At 55.7% G+C, this 17,465-nt stretch overlaps 1 protein-coding gene across 8 annotated transcripts in view; it reads left to right on the forward strand.

Annotated features, from left to right (window-relative positions):
* Positions 1-17,440, forward strand: part of BAIAP2 (BAR/IMD domain containing adaptor protein 2) — a 31,375-nt gene extending 13,935 nt beyond the window's left edge. The window contains exons 7-16 of one of the 8 annotated variants that reach the window (XM_015879989.2): positions 6,399-6,551; positions 8,175-8,402; positions 9,129-9,324; positions 9,805-10,006; positions 10,110-10,178; positions 10,661-10,823; positions 11,043-11,141; positions 11,957-11,991; positions 14,121-14,170; positions 15,742-17,440. In XM_015879989.2, coding sequence (XP_015735475.1) covers positions 6,399-6,551; positions 8,175-8,402; positions 9,129-9,324; positions 9,805-10,006; positions 10,110-10,178; positions 10,661-10,823; positions 11,043-11,141; positions 11,957-11,991; positions 14,121-14,148 — 1,173 coding nt within the window. In that variant the 3' untranslated portion in view covers positions 14,149-14,170; positions 15,742-17,440. Of the gene's footprint in view, positions 1-6,398; positions 6,552-8,174; positions 8,403-9,128; positions 9,325-9,804; positions 10,007-10,109; positions 10,179-10,660; positions 10,824-11,042; positions 11,142-11,956; positions 11,992-12,425; positions 13,511-14,120; positions 14,171-15,741 lie in introns of those variants that run through there. The other 7 variants (XM_015879991.2, XM_015879987.2, XM_015879988.2 and 4 more) reach the window with 7 other exon arrangements.
* The last annotated feature ends 25 nt before the right edge of the window (positions 17,441-17,465 follow it).

The following is a 17,465-nucleotide window of genomic DNA, read 5'->3' on the forward strand; positions in this document are numbered from 1 at the left end:
TGGATGGTGTTTAGCTTAAATATTTTCGGTGCCTTCTGACGGGCGGCCCTTCCCCCAGCCCGCCCGATGGCGAGCGCGTGCAGGAGGAGGCTGGCGAGTGAATCACAGCTGCGTGACTGCAGCGTGGGCTGCTCTGTGCTGATGGGGCTGTGCCTGTGTTGCTGCTCAGGGCTGGGGGCTCACAGCCCCTTTGCACAGCTTTGGCTGCTGGCGGACTGAAGAGCAGCGGGGCTGCTGAGCATCCCTGGATGCATCTCAAGGCACGGTGTTGTGGTGCACACAAATCAGCGTGGCAGGCATTAACAAGAGGTCGGTGCATCTCTCTGCAGAGCTGCTCTGGCTGCAAGTGCTGCAGCACAGCACTGTCCTCGCTGGGGAAAAGAGGAAGCTTAACTCCAAAGCTGGAAATCGCGTGCTGCTGTGTCTAAGAGAATAGATGTTATGTTGGGACCGGGTTTTGTTGCAACTGATAGCTGATGGGCTGATAACACAGCCCTGCCAAAGGTGATCTAAGCAGCGCTGGGGCTGCACAAAGGAATGCAGTAAATAACTAGCAGGTAGCTGGGAAAGTGATGCTGCTAATTGCACTAAAATCAGAGGGATTGGTTGTTCCCTGGGTAGCATGAATCAGGATAATCACAGAAGGAGAAAAGAACATTTCAGCAGCCATCCAGGCTGAGCGCAGCCCCTGTGCTGAGCTGAAGTGCTCTGAGCTGAGCTCATTTCGTTTGCAGCCACCCAGCTCCTGTGTCTGTACCGAGCTGCTTGTGCACGGTTAATTGGAGCATCTTCAGGAGGTGTTGCTGCAGTGTGACTGAGGTGTCCCGCGTGCAGGCTGGCACTTCCCTGAAAGCTGAGCAGCTGAAACCACTTTAGAGCACTGGTGTCTCTGCAATCTGTTGCTCCTGATCTCTGCTGAGAGCAGACCTGTTGAGCAGTTAGGCGGCTCTGTGGGAGGACATGAATGGCATCAGCACCTGGAGAGGGGTCCCTACACCTGCATGAGCTGCTGGTAGGGATGGGCAATGCTGCTGGAGCCTCCTGGCTCCTGCAGGGTCCCCAAGGCTGCTGTGTTGCTGGGATTGCCACCATGAACTGGAGGAAGGAAGGGACCCACTGCAGGCAGGAGGAGCAGCGATGGTTTGGTGCTCCCACCCTGAAGCAGCAGCAATAGGGATGGTTCCAATAGCACATCATCCGTGGGCAAAGAGGAAAACAGGATCAGGCTTTCATTCCCTTAATCTTTCAGCAGTAAGTATTTAGGAAGTGCTTATCTCGGCAAAAAAAAAGCCTTATGATGGCTTTTAAGCTTAAAGAGCAATGAAACTGCTCAGCTGCTGACTTTGTTCCCCAATCTCAGATCAGAGTCTTCCCTCAATGCTGGAGGAGCTGCCATAAAACCTTTCTCTGGGCAGCGAGGGGAGGTTGGAGTCAGGGTGATGGTTTGGTTCTGTCATGGGAAAGCTGCTGTTGGCTGATGCATCCTGGTGCCGACATAACTCATCCCATTCAATAGAGCAATAAAAAATCATACTCTTTTCTTTGAAGCCTCATCCACTTAAGTTACCGTAGCACTCAGCAGCCAGGAATCTGATGCTCTGTCATCATCTCCGCACTTAATGCTGTGGGAAGCAAATTGCTCCTATCTGCCTCCTCCATGCGCACAGGGCGACCACGGTTCATCCCGCAGCATAGGATTGCTATGAGCCTGCTGGGACAGCCTGAGGTTCTCTCTCCTGTGCAGTTTCCCCATGTGTAAAGCAGAAATAAAGGTGGGTGTTATACACCTGTTGTTTTAGGCTTGCAGAGCCGAGGGTTTCTCAGTGCTGCTGCTTGCACAGCAATGAGCAGTGAGAGCTTGGATGCTGTGCAGTTGTGGGGTCTGATGGGCGAGGAGGGGCTTTGCAGGATGAAAGCACAGTGTGGCTTTCCATAAAGACAGACTCATTGCTTACAGCAGCTCAGAGCACAGTTTGGCTGCTGCAGGGGCTGTTAGCAGAGGTGCAGTGGTTGAAGGCTCTGCTGCTGAAGGTGGCAGTAACTCAGGTTTCGGATCTCAGCTGAATGAGCCAGCAGCAGCGTGGGCTCCAGCTGCCCATCCATCGGTGCTGTGAGCAGTGGGACTTCTCTGTGAGGCTGAGTTGGAGGTGGCAGTGGTCAGTGCAGGAATAGTCCCTGCTGCTGTCCCCGTGTGCTCCCGTGGGAGCGGTGTAAGCATTAAACACCACTGTGCCAAATAGCCCGGGGGGGGGTTTAGAAACTTTTGTAATTGAAACCTCATTTTCTGTTCCCACCGGGAGAAGTAATTTTAGCGATGGGTCAAGAAGCACGGGCTGATGGGGAATGTGCACAACCAGGTTACGAGGGCTGACGTGAAAGTCAAACGGGGAGGAATTATGTAAAAGCTGCGGGGCTGCAGATGCCTCAGCCCAGGTTTCCTTGTGCTGTGTCCAAATGCAGTGTCACAGCCAGGGGCCGGGGCTGTGCTCGGTGCTGGGCTGTCACATCCATCCCTGCTGCCCGAGTGCTGCTTCCTGGGGCTGTTCCTGCAACTCCCACAGCAGCTGCTGCAAATAAGCTCAACCGAGTGGATTGATTTTGATAAAGAAATGAAGCCTAAAGCCTCTCTTTCTCTTGCCGAGATGCCTCGTGACCCTGATGGAAGGGCAGAACTCAGCCCATGTAATGCACATCTCAGCACCAAATCCCAATGTGGAGTGTCTGCCCTGAGCTGTCCCCACATTGAGGGGACATTTGCATGGCTGCAGGAAGCACGGCGCTGCAGGAGCGTGTTCCTGCACAGAGCTGTGTACGTGGTGTTACATAAAGCATACAGGAATAGTAAAAGGATGAGGCACTGCCCTGCAGAACAGATGTGAGATGGCAATGTAAGGGGGGAGGGCAGTGCGTTTCAGTGATGGGAGCAGGTGGTTGTTGGGCTTTGGTGGCACGAGCTGCTGGGTACAGGGGTGACCATGATGGGATGGGGTTGGGATACGCCAGGTGCCCACTGGCTGGGAGGAGCTGCTTCTTGCAGGGCTCCATGGAGGGGATGGGGAGGTTTTGGGCTGTGGCTTGGACATGGGCTCCTCTGGAGTTGGATGCAGGGTTTAACCCTTGGCAGGGCTGGTTCCAAAAACCTGCTAAAAAGGTGATAAGTTCAGCATAAAACTCAAGGCAAGGAATATAACTTCCGTGCAAGGAGCAGCTTCTGGAGATGAGGAGACCCTTTCCTGAGTGCTAAGGGACTGAGCATCCCCAGTGCTGCTGGTCTCACCTCTGACCCTGTGCTGTGCTATGGGCTTGGGGCTGTTCTTCCTTGAGACTATTTGACAGCTTAGGAAGCTCTTTCTTGGTTAATCAGCCTAACTTCTATCTTATTTTATCCCATTACTTTCTAATTATTCTCCCTTGTGGTTCCTTAAATAGATCCCCTCTCCTCACAGCGGTCACTCCTTCCATGCAGTGCCTCCTGCCCCATCAGCCCAGCGCACTGACTTCCTCACTCTCATCTACTTCCAAGTGCTGCCAGTTCCATCTCACCTCATCCCAGACAGGAGCTCTATTCTGGGGACAGCACAGGGTCACAGTCCCCTCCCTGCTCTGCATCCAGCTCAAGTTTATGGCTGTACCAATCTGTGATGGTCCTCTGCTGAAGTGCTCCCTGTATTTGCTCCCCTCTTATCTGCACAGGTCCTCCTCTCAGCCCATTTTGCTGTGCTGGCAGATGTACCCAATTGCTGATAAGGATCTGTCACGGTGATTTCTGCTGCAGAGCTCAGTGCCGTGGTGATTAGCATTGCCCTTGGCTTACATCCTTAACTAGTTCTTGTGTTCCTGGGTGGAACGGTTTGAACTGATTTCTCTTTTTTTTCCAGTACACCTGTGTTGTTATTAAGGACTTGGGTGAAGTTCAGTAATGATGCTGATACTCCACCTGTGCTGGCTGGCTGCTCTGGGCTAATTCAGAGAGGCTTTCTGAATGGAGCATCCCCAGTGCTGCTGGAAGGTGCCGTGCCCTGCTGTGCATTCCTGTGCTGTGCCACCACGGGGCTCTGGGTACCCCCAGACAGCAGCTGTATCCCCACCCCACCTTGCAGCACTGCTCCCTTTGGGGCTGTGAGCACCCCAGGATGGGCTCCAGCCCCACCACGTGCTGCTGTGTTAATTGGGTCAGCGGCTCTGGTGACAGCGAGGTGATGCGCTCAGGAGCGGGGGAAGGGGGGGTTATCTGAGGCTTCTCCAACCTAGAAACCCAGAAAAGCTTCTTGGAGCTGCTGGAGGCGCCTGCGCTGGGCTTTGGTACCACCAGCACTGCCCGGATGGGTGCCCCCATGGAGTGGGGGGGGCTTTCCCATGTGAGATGAGGTTTTTTTGTTTAAATGATGCTTACAATGAGAATTTGAAGCTCTGTCCGTGGGGACATTGTGGTAATGGCACACAGTCATCACCCCCAGTGGGACCCAGCACTGCCATTGGGGTGAAGCCCAAATGAGAGCTGGCCGGTGGGTTGAGGCAGTGCTCACCATTTTGTGGGGTAATCAGTGCTCAGAACAAACCCTTGCTGTGCTCATCTCCACACAGTGCACAAAGCAGCAAGAGCACTAAATTTAGTGCACAGACTCTGCTTGCAAATGGACGTGTTCTAACTGGTGGCAGCCGTTAAGGCAAGCCCTTCGTTAGCGAAGTAATTAAAAGTATGCCTGCAAAGCAAGATTGGAATCAGGGATGTAAAATAGGGCTTTGCATGTTGTAGTCTTGATTAAAACTGGAAGTCTCCTAGTGCTGGGAGAAGCTTACCTGGCAGCATGCTGCAAAGCCCCTCCTGCGTTCCTCCCCCACCCTGTATATTAAACTGCTGAGCTGAAGGTGCCGAGCTCTGTTCCTGCTGCTGCATCCCTGCACACCTTTACCCACATGAGAGCTGCTGCTCCTGTTCTGCCTGTGCCATCTCCAGGCTGTTCCTGCCTTCATGTGCCCGGTCCAGCTCTCCCTGCAGCTTCACCTGGAGGATGTACAAACACCTGCTGTACTGTAGTTCCTATGGCTAGATTTTCTGAGCTGGGAGAAAGATATTTCTCCTAGGAGTGATGCTTGTGGCTACAGGTGGGAGATTTACCCATCCTTAAGCCCTGTTGGTGCTGCAGGGCTGCCCTACAGCAGCCAGGTGCCAGCCTGTTCCTACAGGGCCCCCCCCTTGTTGGGGTGCTGTGTGGGATGGCAGGGACTCCAGCTCTGCCCTGAGCCCTCTTTGATGTCTGGGACATCACTTAATCTCGCCGCTTTGTTGAGGTTTGCTCCATTTTGTGTGTCTGCTAATAAATACTGTAGCATGCTAAAAATAACCCTTCAACATGAAGAAAGCAGCAAAGCTGCTTTGGGCCCTGAATTTCCAGTTCAGTTCCTGTCTCAGGGAGACTCCTGGAGCAGGTTCAGCAGTGCCCGGGCAGCTCAGAGATTTCCAGTGCCACTGTCCTGGGTGGAGGCAATGGCACCAATATGGCCCCACTCAGTGTAGGATGTGTCCTGTTGCTGGCAGTGTGCAGTGTTCCTCATGGGGCTTGGTGCAGAGGAGCTGGGAACAGAGCAGGATAAGAGGAAAGGGCTGGTTTAGGAGATGGGAACATCTCACGTGCACTGATGGACACGGTTGCTGTGCTGTTCTCAAGCTCTGTGCTATGCTTGCACCACACCGGTTTGCTCTGAGTGCTGTTTTGTGCTCCACACCAAACGTGCCCCGCTCCTGCTGGCACAGTGTGCGCAGGCACAGCCAAGCAGTCAAGCTGGCAGAAGCCATGTAGGTGGAGCAGGAGCTGTGCCAGCAGCAGAGCCTCCTTCTGCTGTGTCTGCAGCATCCCTGCCCGGTGCTGGCAGGGGCCCTGCTGAGGCCGGCATCGAGGAATGGCTGCTAACAGCAGAAAGCTCAGTGCCAAGGGGGATGCTGTATGCACACTCCTATGGGCTGCGCACCCCATGCACGCTGTTCTGGGCTGCGGCGCCCAGCAGTGCTGCCCCAGCTCCACATGTTCTATGTGCATTGCTGTCCCAGGGATGTAGGAGAAGAGATGAGCGGGGGCTGCTGCCAGTGTTGGGGTGGGGGAGGGCCAGGACAGCCTCCAGTGCCCGTTTGGTGAGAGGGCGGCTGTACGGTACAGCTCAGCCCGCGCGCTGAGTCAGCAGCTCTGCGTGGGGGGAGTTCTGATGAATATGGGTGGGTTGGAGGGGACGTGCAGGCACACATGGATGTGTCCTGTGCTCAGGAGCCCCTGTGGGCATCCCCCGAGCTGGCTCTGCTGCTACTCCTACCCACAAGCATCTCCCCTGCTAACAGGTGTGGGTGCTTATGGGGCACACTGTGAGCATCACGGTCACCTCTCTGCTTTTTCTTCCCCTTGCAGTACATCGAGGCCATCAGTAACAAGCAAGGTGAGCTGGAGAATTACGTCTCTGATGGTTATAAGACAGCTCTGACCGAGGAGAGGAGGCGGTTCTGCTTCCTGGTGGAGAAGCAGTGTGCTGTGGCCAAGAGTGCAATCACCTACCATGCCAAGGTGAGAAGGGGCTCCTACGTGCCTGGGGAGCTTGCAGCAGCAGGCTGAGATGCTGCGGGCTGTGGGCTGTGCAGGGCCTTGCAGGTGCTGGGAGGGCTGGGATGCAGCGGTGTTGCAGGAAGGTGAGCTGGAAGCTGCCATGGGCAGCTCTTGGCCAGGAGGGTTTTGGGGCACAGTCACCCCAGTGGGTGTGCTGTTGCTGTCAATGTGCTTTGGGGGCTCCCCCAGATGCTCATGCATTGGTTCCTCCTGATTCGTAAAAGCAGAAGAAATTCAAAGCCATGATGTTCTTGCTCTGATCAGAGCAGAGTTCCTGCAGAGCTGCCAGAGGGCTCCTTCCCACCCATACCACCCCTTGTCCATAGCACAGGAAGGAATCAAACCCAATAGCATCTGCTCCAGCCCTCTGTCTGCTTCTGAGCCTGATTACAGGGGCTGGGGTCCATCCCTTGGGCTGCACAGGGCTGGATCAGAGCCCATACACAGGCTGTGTGCACACAGCTCCCAGCAGCCTCATGCTCTCCCTCCTGCGTGTTCCCTGCCACCCCCCGGTGCTTGTGGCACCCATCTGTCACCGGTGCGCTTGGCACCGGGGAGCAACGGGAAGAGTTGGGCTTAGTCAGCACCGTCCTCGTGCTGTGCTGTGGGGCTGAATCAGTCACCAACATATGCTTGCTTCAGAGGGGAACAATCCCCCCCCAAGGAGGAGAGGTGGCACCTGCAGTGCAGCTGTGGCCGTGGCAGGGGGATGCTTCTGCCCTTGCTGCAGGAGCTGAGCGGGTGGGTGGTGGTGCAGCGTCAGCACCGAGTGCTGTGTGCATGGGCTGCAGTGGCTGGTGGTGGGTGCTGAGGTGGGTGGGCAGTAGGAAACCTTCAGGGGCATCTGTGCTGGGTGTGGGAGGGGTTTTTTTTGGTGCATGCATTGGGTTGTGTTGCCATGAGAGCACCTGCAGGAGCACAGTGTGTGGGGCTGTGTACTGTGTTTGGATGAAGAGTGACCTGGAGGGGTGGTGTTGGGACATCTGCCCCCATAGGGCTGTGTGATGGGATGCTCTCAGGAGCTGTGGCTGTGTTAGCTGGCTGAGGTCAGCTCTGTCCCTTTGCTGCAGCCAGGGGCAGTGTTTTCACTGTGGGTGGTGGAGGCTGCTGAGGTCAAGCAGCCCACAACAGAAGCTCATCCCTGAGCCTGTGTCACAGTGCACAGCACGAGTGTGATCCTCCCTTCTCTGTGTTCAGTGAAGGTGTCACAGGCATCTGTCACATTAACATGACCTGGCTGTGGTCACTGCAGCTTGTGACGTTGGAGCGTCCCTGAGAATCCTGACCTGGAGTTTTAGGATGGTTTTACTGGGGGGGATAAAGAGTGATGCATCCCTGCAGCCTGCACGAGCCACGTGCCAGGAGTGGGGCTGTGAGATGTTCCCTTTCCCTTCCCTCTTTTGCCGCTCCTTCCTGCTAGCAGAGCCTGGAAGCAGTGGGTTCCCAGGTCTTTCCTTGCTCGTGCCATACACAAAGGAGCCCATCCAGTGTGCTGTGCCCACATATGGTCCTTTCTTGCTGAAGCTCCTGCAGGGTTGGGTGCTACCAGTCCCTGTACCCTCATGTTGTGTTCCCTCCTTGCAGGGGAAGGAGATGCTGACACAGAAGCTCCCGCTGTGGCAGCAGTCGTGCTCTGATCCCAACAAGATCCCGGACCGTGCCATCCAGCTGATGCAGCAGATGGCTGCCAGCAGCAATGGCACCATCATGCCCAGCCCTCTGTCTACATCCAAGTCCAACCTCATCATCTCTGACCCCATTCCTGGTGCCAAACCTCTCCCTGTTCCCCCGGAGCTGGCACCTTTTGTCGGAGTAAGTATCTCGGTGGTGAAAGTTGTCCTGCCCTTCTGAGCAAAGCTGGAGGGATGAGCCCAGGTCAGCGTCACCGTTGTCCTCAGCAAGTTGCCTTTGTCACATGTGGGCGCATGGGGTTGGTCACCCCAGGGTTGTGGCACTGGGGGGCTCGGGTGGGTGGTGGGCAGCTGGGGGTTGCACTGACCTGGCCCTGGGGCTGGCATTGGCAAGGTGGGACCAAAGCACCCCACAAAAGTGCATGGAGGAACCCTGCATGATGGAAGTGCCCTTAGCAAAGAATCTCCTGCCTGGCACTGGGGGCTGTGGCACCCTGCAGAAGTGCACAGAGCAATCTTGCATGGTAGAATTGCTCTTAAATCTGGCTGTCCTGGCCATTGCTGGGGATGAGGCACCCTGCAGAAGTGCACAGAGCAACCTTATGTGATGGAATTGCTCTCAGAAAAGGGTCTCCTGCCCAGTGCTGGAGGCCAAGACGTGCTGCAAAGGTGCATGGAGCAACCTTGCATGATAGAAGTACCCATAGTAAAGGGTCTCCTGCCCATTGCTGGGGGTGCCAACTGAGCAGTAGAGCTCAGGTTGGGTTTAGTGGGTGTAAGGCAGCTTGCAGCAGTGTGTCAGGAGGAAGCTGAACCCCACAGGAGCTGCATGCCCATCCCCAGAGCTCACTAGGTGCCCTAATGGAGCCGTCCCCATCTTCCCCTCCCTCCCCTCCTCTCTCCGTAGCGCATGCAGGAGGCCATGCCAGCAGTGAATGGAGTCTCGGGCCCAGACAGTGACGATTACAACCACTGGTCTGAGGTGAAGCCAGCACAGCCCAAATCTTTATCTCCTCCCCAGCCTCAGAAGCAGCTGAGCGACTCTTACTCGAACACGCTTCCCGTTCGCAAAAACGTGACCCCGAAAAACAGCTACGCCTCAGGTGAGGCCAGAGATGGTGTTAGGAAACGAGTAGAGCCGATTTCTGAGCCCACAGATGGGATTTTCAGGAGGAAAATGTTGAGGAATGGGAAGGAGGATGCGCAGTGTGGCTGTTGGGTGGTGCCAAGAACAGATGCAGAAGCCTGGGCTTCCATGTATCTGCACAGTGTTGCTGCTGTCCCATGCAGTGGGGTTGGGGCAAAACCCTCCAATATAGGAGAATAGGGGTTGTTTGGGAGAGTCAGCTGGGGCACTTCAGTGCCCATGAGACCCCAAGATGCTGCTGGACACTTGAGTGCCATAGGTGAAGGTGAGCACAGAGGATGCTGCAGGGTGATGTGCATAGAGCCTGGGGAGTGAACAGCTGCTGTACAAAGGCATCAGGGGGGTGAACCAGACACAAGGGCTTTATTGGGGCAGAATAAAGGAGCTGGGTGCTGGTGAGGTGAAGGACTGAGCCCTTGTCATTATCTCCTGCCAGCTGAAAACAAGACACTGCCACGCTCCAGCTCCATGGCTGCAGGGCTCGAGAGGAACGGCAGGACGAGGGTGCAGGCCATTTTCTCTCATGCTGCTGGGGATAACAGCACCCTCCTGAGCTTCAAGGAGGGAGACCTCATCACGCTGCTGGTGCCGGAGGCCAGGGATGGGTGGCACTACGGAGAGAGCGAGAAAACAAAACTGTGAGTCCTGCTGCCCTCGGGGCTGCCTCCAGGGAGCTGGATTCAGCCTTTTCCATCACCTCCATCTGCACCCATCAGCTGATGCCCTGCCTTTGTCTTGCAGGAGGGGCTGGTTTCCTTTCTCCTACACACGTGTCCTTGACAATGATGGCAGTGAGCGGGTCCATGCGAGGTAGGAGCGCTGTGTGTTGGCACATCTTGGGGCTTTGCAGGGTGGGGACCTTGTGCTTCCTCCAGGAGTAGGGTTTGCTGCCTTGGGATGGAGGCTTTCTGCTTTCCCCTAGACAAAGAGATATGGCACTGGGGATAACTCCAGGCTTGGAGCAGAATGGAGTTGCTATCAGCCCTTTGTGAAGTCCCTGTGGGATATCATGCACAAATGCCAAGGAATGTGCTCTCTGGTTGGGACACCCAAGGATGTCCTTTGGTGCAGTGGAGAGCAGCATTTGGTGCTGGTGACACTTGTGCTGCAGCTCCATGCCCCTGGGGTGTTGTGGAGCTCAGCTGCTTCCACTGCCTTGTTTGGGGTGGTGGGGATGGAGGTGTTGGATGTGGATGGGGACAGGAGGGATGCTCTGGGGAGGGCTCTGTGCATCTTGCTCTTCTCCCTGGTGCTGTGTGGCATTGGCTGACAGTCCTGCTGTCCCCACCCAGCCTGCAACAGGGGAAGAGCAGCAGCACGGGCAACCTGCTTGACAAAGATGACATTGCCATCCCACCGCCCGACTATGGCATGTCCTCACAAGCCTTCCCATCGCAGAACGTCAACACCTTCAAGCAGAGGCCGTACAGCGTGGCCGTGCCTGCCTTCTCCCAGGTGAGACCCCTGGTGGGGCTTTGCTGAACTTGAGGATGTTTTAAAATGGGAGATGCTTGAATGAGTCCCAGAGCTTTGGTCTCTCGTAGAGCGATGTCCCGTCTGTGTTTTTAAAGCAGAAAGAAATGTGTTGAAGTGTGCTCATGGTGTTAGCGTGGTGCAAACCACGTGCCAGTGACCGGGAGTTCCTCTCCAACAGGGTGTGTTCATTGTTTATAGGACTACCTTATGCCCTATGGTTGTGCAATTAAAGACTATTCCAGTGGCCTCTGCCAACCACCACCCGCCCACTACAAGCCTTACTCTAGGTCAACAGCTGTAAGTCCAAGCGCACGTCATGTTGCCATTGGGACCTGCAGTTGCCTTGTTTTGCCTGGCTGCCCTCATGCCTGGCCCAGCCCCTTCCGAGCATCCCTCCTGACAGAGAAAGGGGCAGGGAAGAGGGGAAGCAATGGCCGAGAAGGGGATGAGGAGGGAAGATCAGCTTGGCTCTTCTGAGCGCAATGGGCAAAGCACGAGGGGCCATGGCACAAAGCAGCACTGTGAGCCCCCAATGGACAACACTTGCTGTCTCCATGGCAGCCTCCCACCAGAAATGAGCTGCTCACAGGGAACATTTTTTCTTGGCTGTGGTGATACAGGTGCTGCTGGACACTGGTGACAGTCCCTGAAATGCTGGGAGCTATGGGGTGGGACATTAACCAGTTCCAGTGCTGCCCTGAGAACCACCACATAGAGCTGAAGGAGAAAATGGTCCCAAACTCCACGCGGTTTCTGGTGGGAGTTAATGCAGCACAACCCCCTTCCACAGAGCATTTCACTGATGTACCTCAGATTTCTGACCCCTTTCCAAGTGTCTCACATCTCCAAAGTCTGGGGCTGGGCAAAGCAAGTCAGTTTCAGCTTTTGCTCCCCCTTATCCAGACCAAGTCTTGTTTCAAAGAGAAATGGTGCAACTCTACCCCTGCTGTCTGAATCCTGTTGAAGCCATCTCCATCCTCTCCCTTCCATCTCCAAATGCATCGGCTCTTGCCCAGACATCCCCTGGTGCCGATGCACTTTGGTCAGTCCTTGTGATGCTCCAGAAGGGGTGCAGCCCATGTCTCACTCTGCTTCCTCTCCTCCTCCTCTAGGGTCTTGATGACTATGGGACGAGGTCTGTGAGCAGGTAAGCCTTCACCTTCCCATCACCTTACATAAGCAAATTGTCAGTATGCGTTACAGGCACAGTCGTGGCACGGTGTCCCTGGGGAGGGAGGGCTGTGCCTGTTGGCCTGGGATTTGGCTGTATGGAGATCTTGGAACAGAATGGGACCCAGAGTGTCTCACAGAGGGCAGGTCTCAGGGCCAGCCCCAGCTGCACCCAACCTCATACCCTGTGGGGATGGTACCTAAGGAGCCCTATGTCTCCACAGTCACCTTTTGGGCTGAGCTCTCGGGGTGCCCCCACTCCCTTCTCCCCCTGCAGGAGCCCCATCCCCGGGTGCTGGGGACCCCAACCCCTGGTCAGAACCGTGCATGGGATTCACTCAGTCCTTGGGATAAACACGCGGGTGACGAGTGAAGCAGCACTGGGGCAGCTTCCTCTGCTTTGTTCCACAGCGGCAGCAGCAGTCTGGTATCAACGGTGTGAGGACACCGGGCTCACGGCGGCACTGTGCTGCTCAGAAGAGCGCTCTGCTTCTCTCTCCTCCTCCATTTTTAGTTGTTGTTTTTTCTCCTTCCCTTTCTTTTTCTCTTTCTCCACTTTCGGATTTTAAACTCTCTCGTGATCTTCAAGGAAACCATGGTGCTTCTCCACCCCTCCCCGGTGTTCACAGTGCCCTTGTTTCTGACGCCTTTTCAGAGCAGAAACTGCCGATCGGTCTGTGCTCGCTTTGAAGCAGCCTGGATGCAGTTTACACTTTTAGTGGGACCCAGTTTTTTGTACTACTTTGTGAATGTTAGAGATGCACTATCCCTCCTCTGGGGCTTTACACGAGCCGCGGACGCGGGCAGGATGCCCCAGGATGGACCCAATATGCATGGCCTGGTGTACGTACTGTTACCGAGCACCCGCTGGGCTGCGGGGCAGCGTGGGTCCCGCACCCCCAAATCCACTTCCACCTGCCTATGGGGTGAAGTGGATGGGGTTGAGCTCCTGGCACCGGAGCGGCTGCTGCTCCGCTGGGCTCAAGGACGGCCCCGCAGGTCCCTCCTCGTTGTTTTATAAATATATATATATTTTTTGTAGCAAGGTATCGTTACCTCACCTTTGTGCTGGGGGCCGAGGGGCTGGGCATGGGCTGTCCCAGCACCACACAGCTGGCCACGCTTCCTTTCCTTTTGGATGTGATTTTTAAGACCTCTCACCTGCCCGTTTATTCGGACATGGCTGGCAGCCACACGGACCAGGTTTTGTTTTACACTATTGTTTTTACACTATGAGCAGACAGTGAGGAGACACTCCTGCAGCGGTGTCACGATTTTGCTCAAGGTTTTTAACCCAGGGTATGTCGCACTGAATGACTGAATGTTAGAGGGGACACGACCACCCCAGCAGGACTCAGATGGAGACTGTAAAGTGCTGAAATCCTTTTTTTTTTTCCTTTATTTTTGTTTTTTTTTTTTAACAAACACAAAAGCCAGAGAGAACCGTGCCCTGTATCGAGTTATTGTTTGAATAAAAGTTTTATTTATTGCATTGAGCTGGGCCTCGGTGTCTTTTTCGGCTGCCGTGCTGTGCGCTGCCATCACCGCCCGCATTGCCATGCCTTTTTGGTTTTTGTTGTTGCCATTCTCCATCCCTCCATGCCAAGTGCCATCCCCATCCCATCAGTGCCCTGTGCCCGCGCTCAGCTTGGCCAGGTTTGTGTTGAAGTAGCTTTGCTAAGGGGTTAGAGCTGTTTAACCCCGTTCTCTGCTCTGTGCTGCATCTCTGCTCCCTTCAGTGCTGCATGACATTGGGGTGCCCCATGCCCACTGCCTGGCTCCCAACGAGGCTGTGGGGGCTGCGTTGGTCTGGGGGCATTGGGAAAGAAGCAGACCCCCTCACACTCCCCCTCTCCTGCCCTCTGCTCCCTGCAGGTTGGCACCACTCACAGCCGTGTGCCTCCTTCCCCTCCTCACAGGGTGTGCTGCTGGACTCACCACTCAATCGATCCCACTTTTCCTCCTTTCTTTTCTTTTTACTTTACTTTTCCCTCCTGCTTCCTCTACTCAGAGCTGCCTCCACCCGGTTCTTCTCGTTAACCACCACCATTTGTTCCCATCAAGGCATGCCGGTGTCCTCCAACCTGCCTTCTCTTTCCCTTGCAGCCCCGATGTTGAAGTGGCCAGGTTTTGAGATGCCCCCCTGCCCATAGTTAGTAAGTTGACGGTCTCTCCGCGTGCCCCTCTCTGTGCCGGGCGCTGACGCTGGGCAGACGGTGCCTCTGCTCTCCTTCCTGCACCCATGCTGTGCGGGCTCTCGGTCACTGCTTATCACCATCCCGGTGGTGGGACCCTGCACACCCAGCCCTGCTGCTCAGCTGTGCACATCGCTGCTGTGCTGTGGGTGCTGCTGCTGTTGAGCTTCTGCAGAGGGGTCCCAGCTTCTCGCTGCTGCTGCTGCTGCCCACCCTGCTCTGACCCCATAACCAACCCCTTTGGTTGTAGGTCACCGGTGGCATCTGGAGCCTTCAGAGCTGGCCCTGGGGCAGAGCCAACGTATGGTCACTAATGATGTTTTTTGAGCAGCTTCTCTTGCTTGTAGACATTGGTGCCAACCCCTGCTTGGTTCCGGGGCTGTGGCTTGGAGCTGCCCCCCCCATCTTGGGGTGGAGCTGTTTCTGCCATGGTGCAGAGCTTTGGGTTCTCATCCCAATGGCTCTTCCCTGCCAGAACCAAAGCAGTTAAATAATAATAGCCCCTGGTGACTCATCAAAGCTGCCTTTTCTACTCTTTCAGTCTCAAGAATCTATTTTGGCATCCTAGGGGGAAAACTGATCTAAGCATCTGCATTAATTAGGTGGGAAATTAATTACCCTATTTTTAAGCGTAAAGCCATTTATCTTTTGAAGAAAGGAAAAAAACAAGCATCCCAAGGTGAGGCATGGCAAGGGGCAGCACCTGGTGGACTCCAGCCCCACCTCCTGGCCCCACTGCTGATGCTGTGGGTGCTGCTGTGGGTGGAGGCAGCTGATAGCACAGCTGATAATGTGGCTGCTCCTAATGCCAGTTACCCCCTATCTGTGCTCATGGTTCGCTCTTGGGCTGTGCCAGCCATGGGGATGGGCACAGGACCCCAGTATGGTGCCACAACCACATGCAGGTGCCATAGCACAAGGGTGAGGGTTTGTGCAGCTGCTGGGGAGGGCTGTGGGCTGCTGGCAGAGCCGGGCTGTTTGCACACAGGAGGTGGTGCCAGGCAACCGTGCAGGGCGCGTGCGTGCCGACGTGGTGGCAGATGCTGTGTGCAGCAAAGGGAAAGCGCTCTGCGAGTGTGGGCGGCTGCAGGATGGCGCTGGGCATGCAGTAGGAGCCCATCCTCTCCCTGTTTTCTGCCTCGTAGACATTTTGCTGCTTCCATGCAGCTTGCTGCTCTTCTCCCAGCACGTCCCACGGCAGCAGGTGCAGGGATCCATGCCTTGTGCTCTGCACAGCCACCCCTGCAGCACCGGCTGACCTCAGGACTGTCCCCCGTGGGAGGTGCCAGAGCAGCTCCTGCACCCTGCACCCACTCCTATTCTTTTTTCCCTTTGGAAGAGCTCGGCTTTAGGCCTGCTGGAAAGCAAGGTAGGAGAAAGTTCCACGTGGACCATACCTTGCACTCACAGGTGTGCTGGGCCACCTGCGGCCATCGGAGCCTCATCCCCGCAGCCAGAGCTGGTGGGGTCTCACCGTGTCATCATCCCATCGGCCCACACCTGCTAAACTCTGCCCTCCTCTCTCCCTGCAGAAACCCCTTTGCCAACGTCCAGCTGAAACCGACCGTGACGAACGACCGCTCGGCGCCGCTCATCAGCTGATGCCAGGAGCGCTGCAGCCGTGTGGCTCTGCCAGCACCTCCCCGCCCGGCGCATGGCTGCCTCCCAGAGCCGCCTTTTTAGGCAGAGTTTATTTAATCCTGCTGCTTTGAAAAGCCAAAGGCTAAAGCTATAGTGCCCTGATTTCCTCTCTTCTCTCGCTCCAGCTTGCTCCTCACAGTGGTCGGGGTCAGATGGCTGCCAAACAGCCCAATTCCCCTCACAAATGGCACACCCCGTGCTCCCAGCTCGTGCCCCATAGCCAGGTTTGCTTCTAGGAATGGCAGCAGCTTGCAGGGGAGGGAGGACGGCACGGGGGACACCCTGCTCTCATGGGGTGCAGCAGCAATGGGCGGTCAGGAGAGCCCCAGTCTCCCCTTAAGCAAAGGAGTTGCTGGTGCCAGTGCTGCAGCCCTGAGTCAGGGCTGGACTCTGCTCTCAGGGCTGCTGCAGTGCCATGGCCATGTACATAGGGGGGTGTTATGGTACTGCTGTAGGATATAAGCTAAGAAATACTCGAGGAGCAGAGGGCTCTGGATATGTGCTATGGGGTAGCCAGCACTGTTGTGCTCCTTCCCAGGCTCAGCCCTAGAGTCCTCCTGCTTTGCTGCTTCTCTTCCACTATTCCTAGGGCTGCATGAGACTGAAATATATACACATATATACTCGCACCCCCGGCCCTGCCAAAGGAGAAGGGGTTTTTGGAGCAGGAGCCGCATCTTTGCTGCATGATGCAGCTGGCACCAGTGAGGCACAGCTGGGAGCAGCGCCCAGAGGTTTCTGCCTTTCCTATTGTATTTGTCATGTTGCACTTTTTTAATTGCTTGAGCACAGACGACCGCTTGGGTTGCTGTGACTGTAGGTTTAACCCAGGTGGCAGAGAGCTGACTGCATTGGTCACTGTTGGGGTTCTGCTATGGAAGGGCTTTCCAGTTAGAGCCAGCTGCTGGCAGTGCTATGCCCCCTCCCGTGGCTCATGAAGGTGCCCTGCAGGACAGCATCCCCACACAGGGCCAAAGTGATGCTGGCTGCCCCCAGGGCACGTTTTGCCCCTGGACACATCACTGCTTCCTCTGTGGGGCAGGAGTAGCACTGTGACCCTCAGCATCCTGCCCCCCAGAGCCCACCTCCAGGTGCTGTCCTCTGGCACCACTGCATCACGTGCAAGAAGCCACCACCTTGTCCTTAAATATGCCCATCCCAACAGCACCCCAAAATGCAGAGCAGGGGCTGCACCCTGCCCAATGTCCTGGGCCACAAGGATGGTGGCAGCTGTGCCAACCCCAAGTCTCACCGTGCAGTGCCAACCCTTCTGCCACACGCTGACAGCCACTGTGTTGTGCCTTGGGGCAACAGGAGCTGGGGGCAGGGGAAGGCTGTGCTGCATCTCGGGGCCTTCAGGAGGGCTGGGGGGCTCACAGCCATGGGGTGTGCCTTGTCACCAGCCCCATGTCGTCCTCTTCCTGCACCACACCAGGGACTGCGGAGCCTGGGGCTTCAGTGCACCTCCTGCCTTGGTGGCCACCTGCAAGATGTAACCTGAAATAGTTTGTTTTGTTTTTTTTAAGTGAGAGGAAAAAAAAAACGACAAAAAGAAATAATTTATGAGCAATAAAATTTACCTCCCCACCACCGGGCACCCTGCGTTTTCCTTTGG

Source organism: Coturnix japonica, chromosome 18 (genome assembly GCF_001577835.2).
Source record: "Coturnix japonica isolate 7356 chromosome 18, Coturnix japonica 2.1, whole genome shotgun sequence".
Taxonomy (NCBI): domain Eukaryota; kingdom Metazoa; phylum Chordata; class Aves; order Galliformes; family Phasianidae; genus Coturnix; species Coturnix japonica.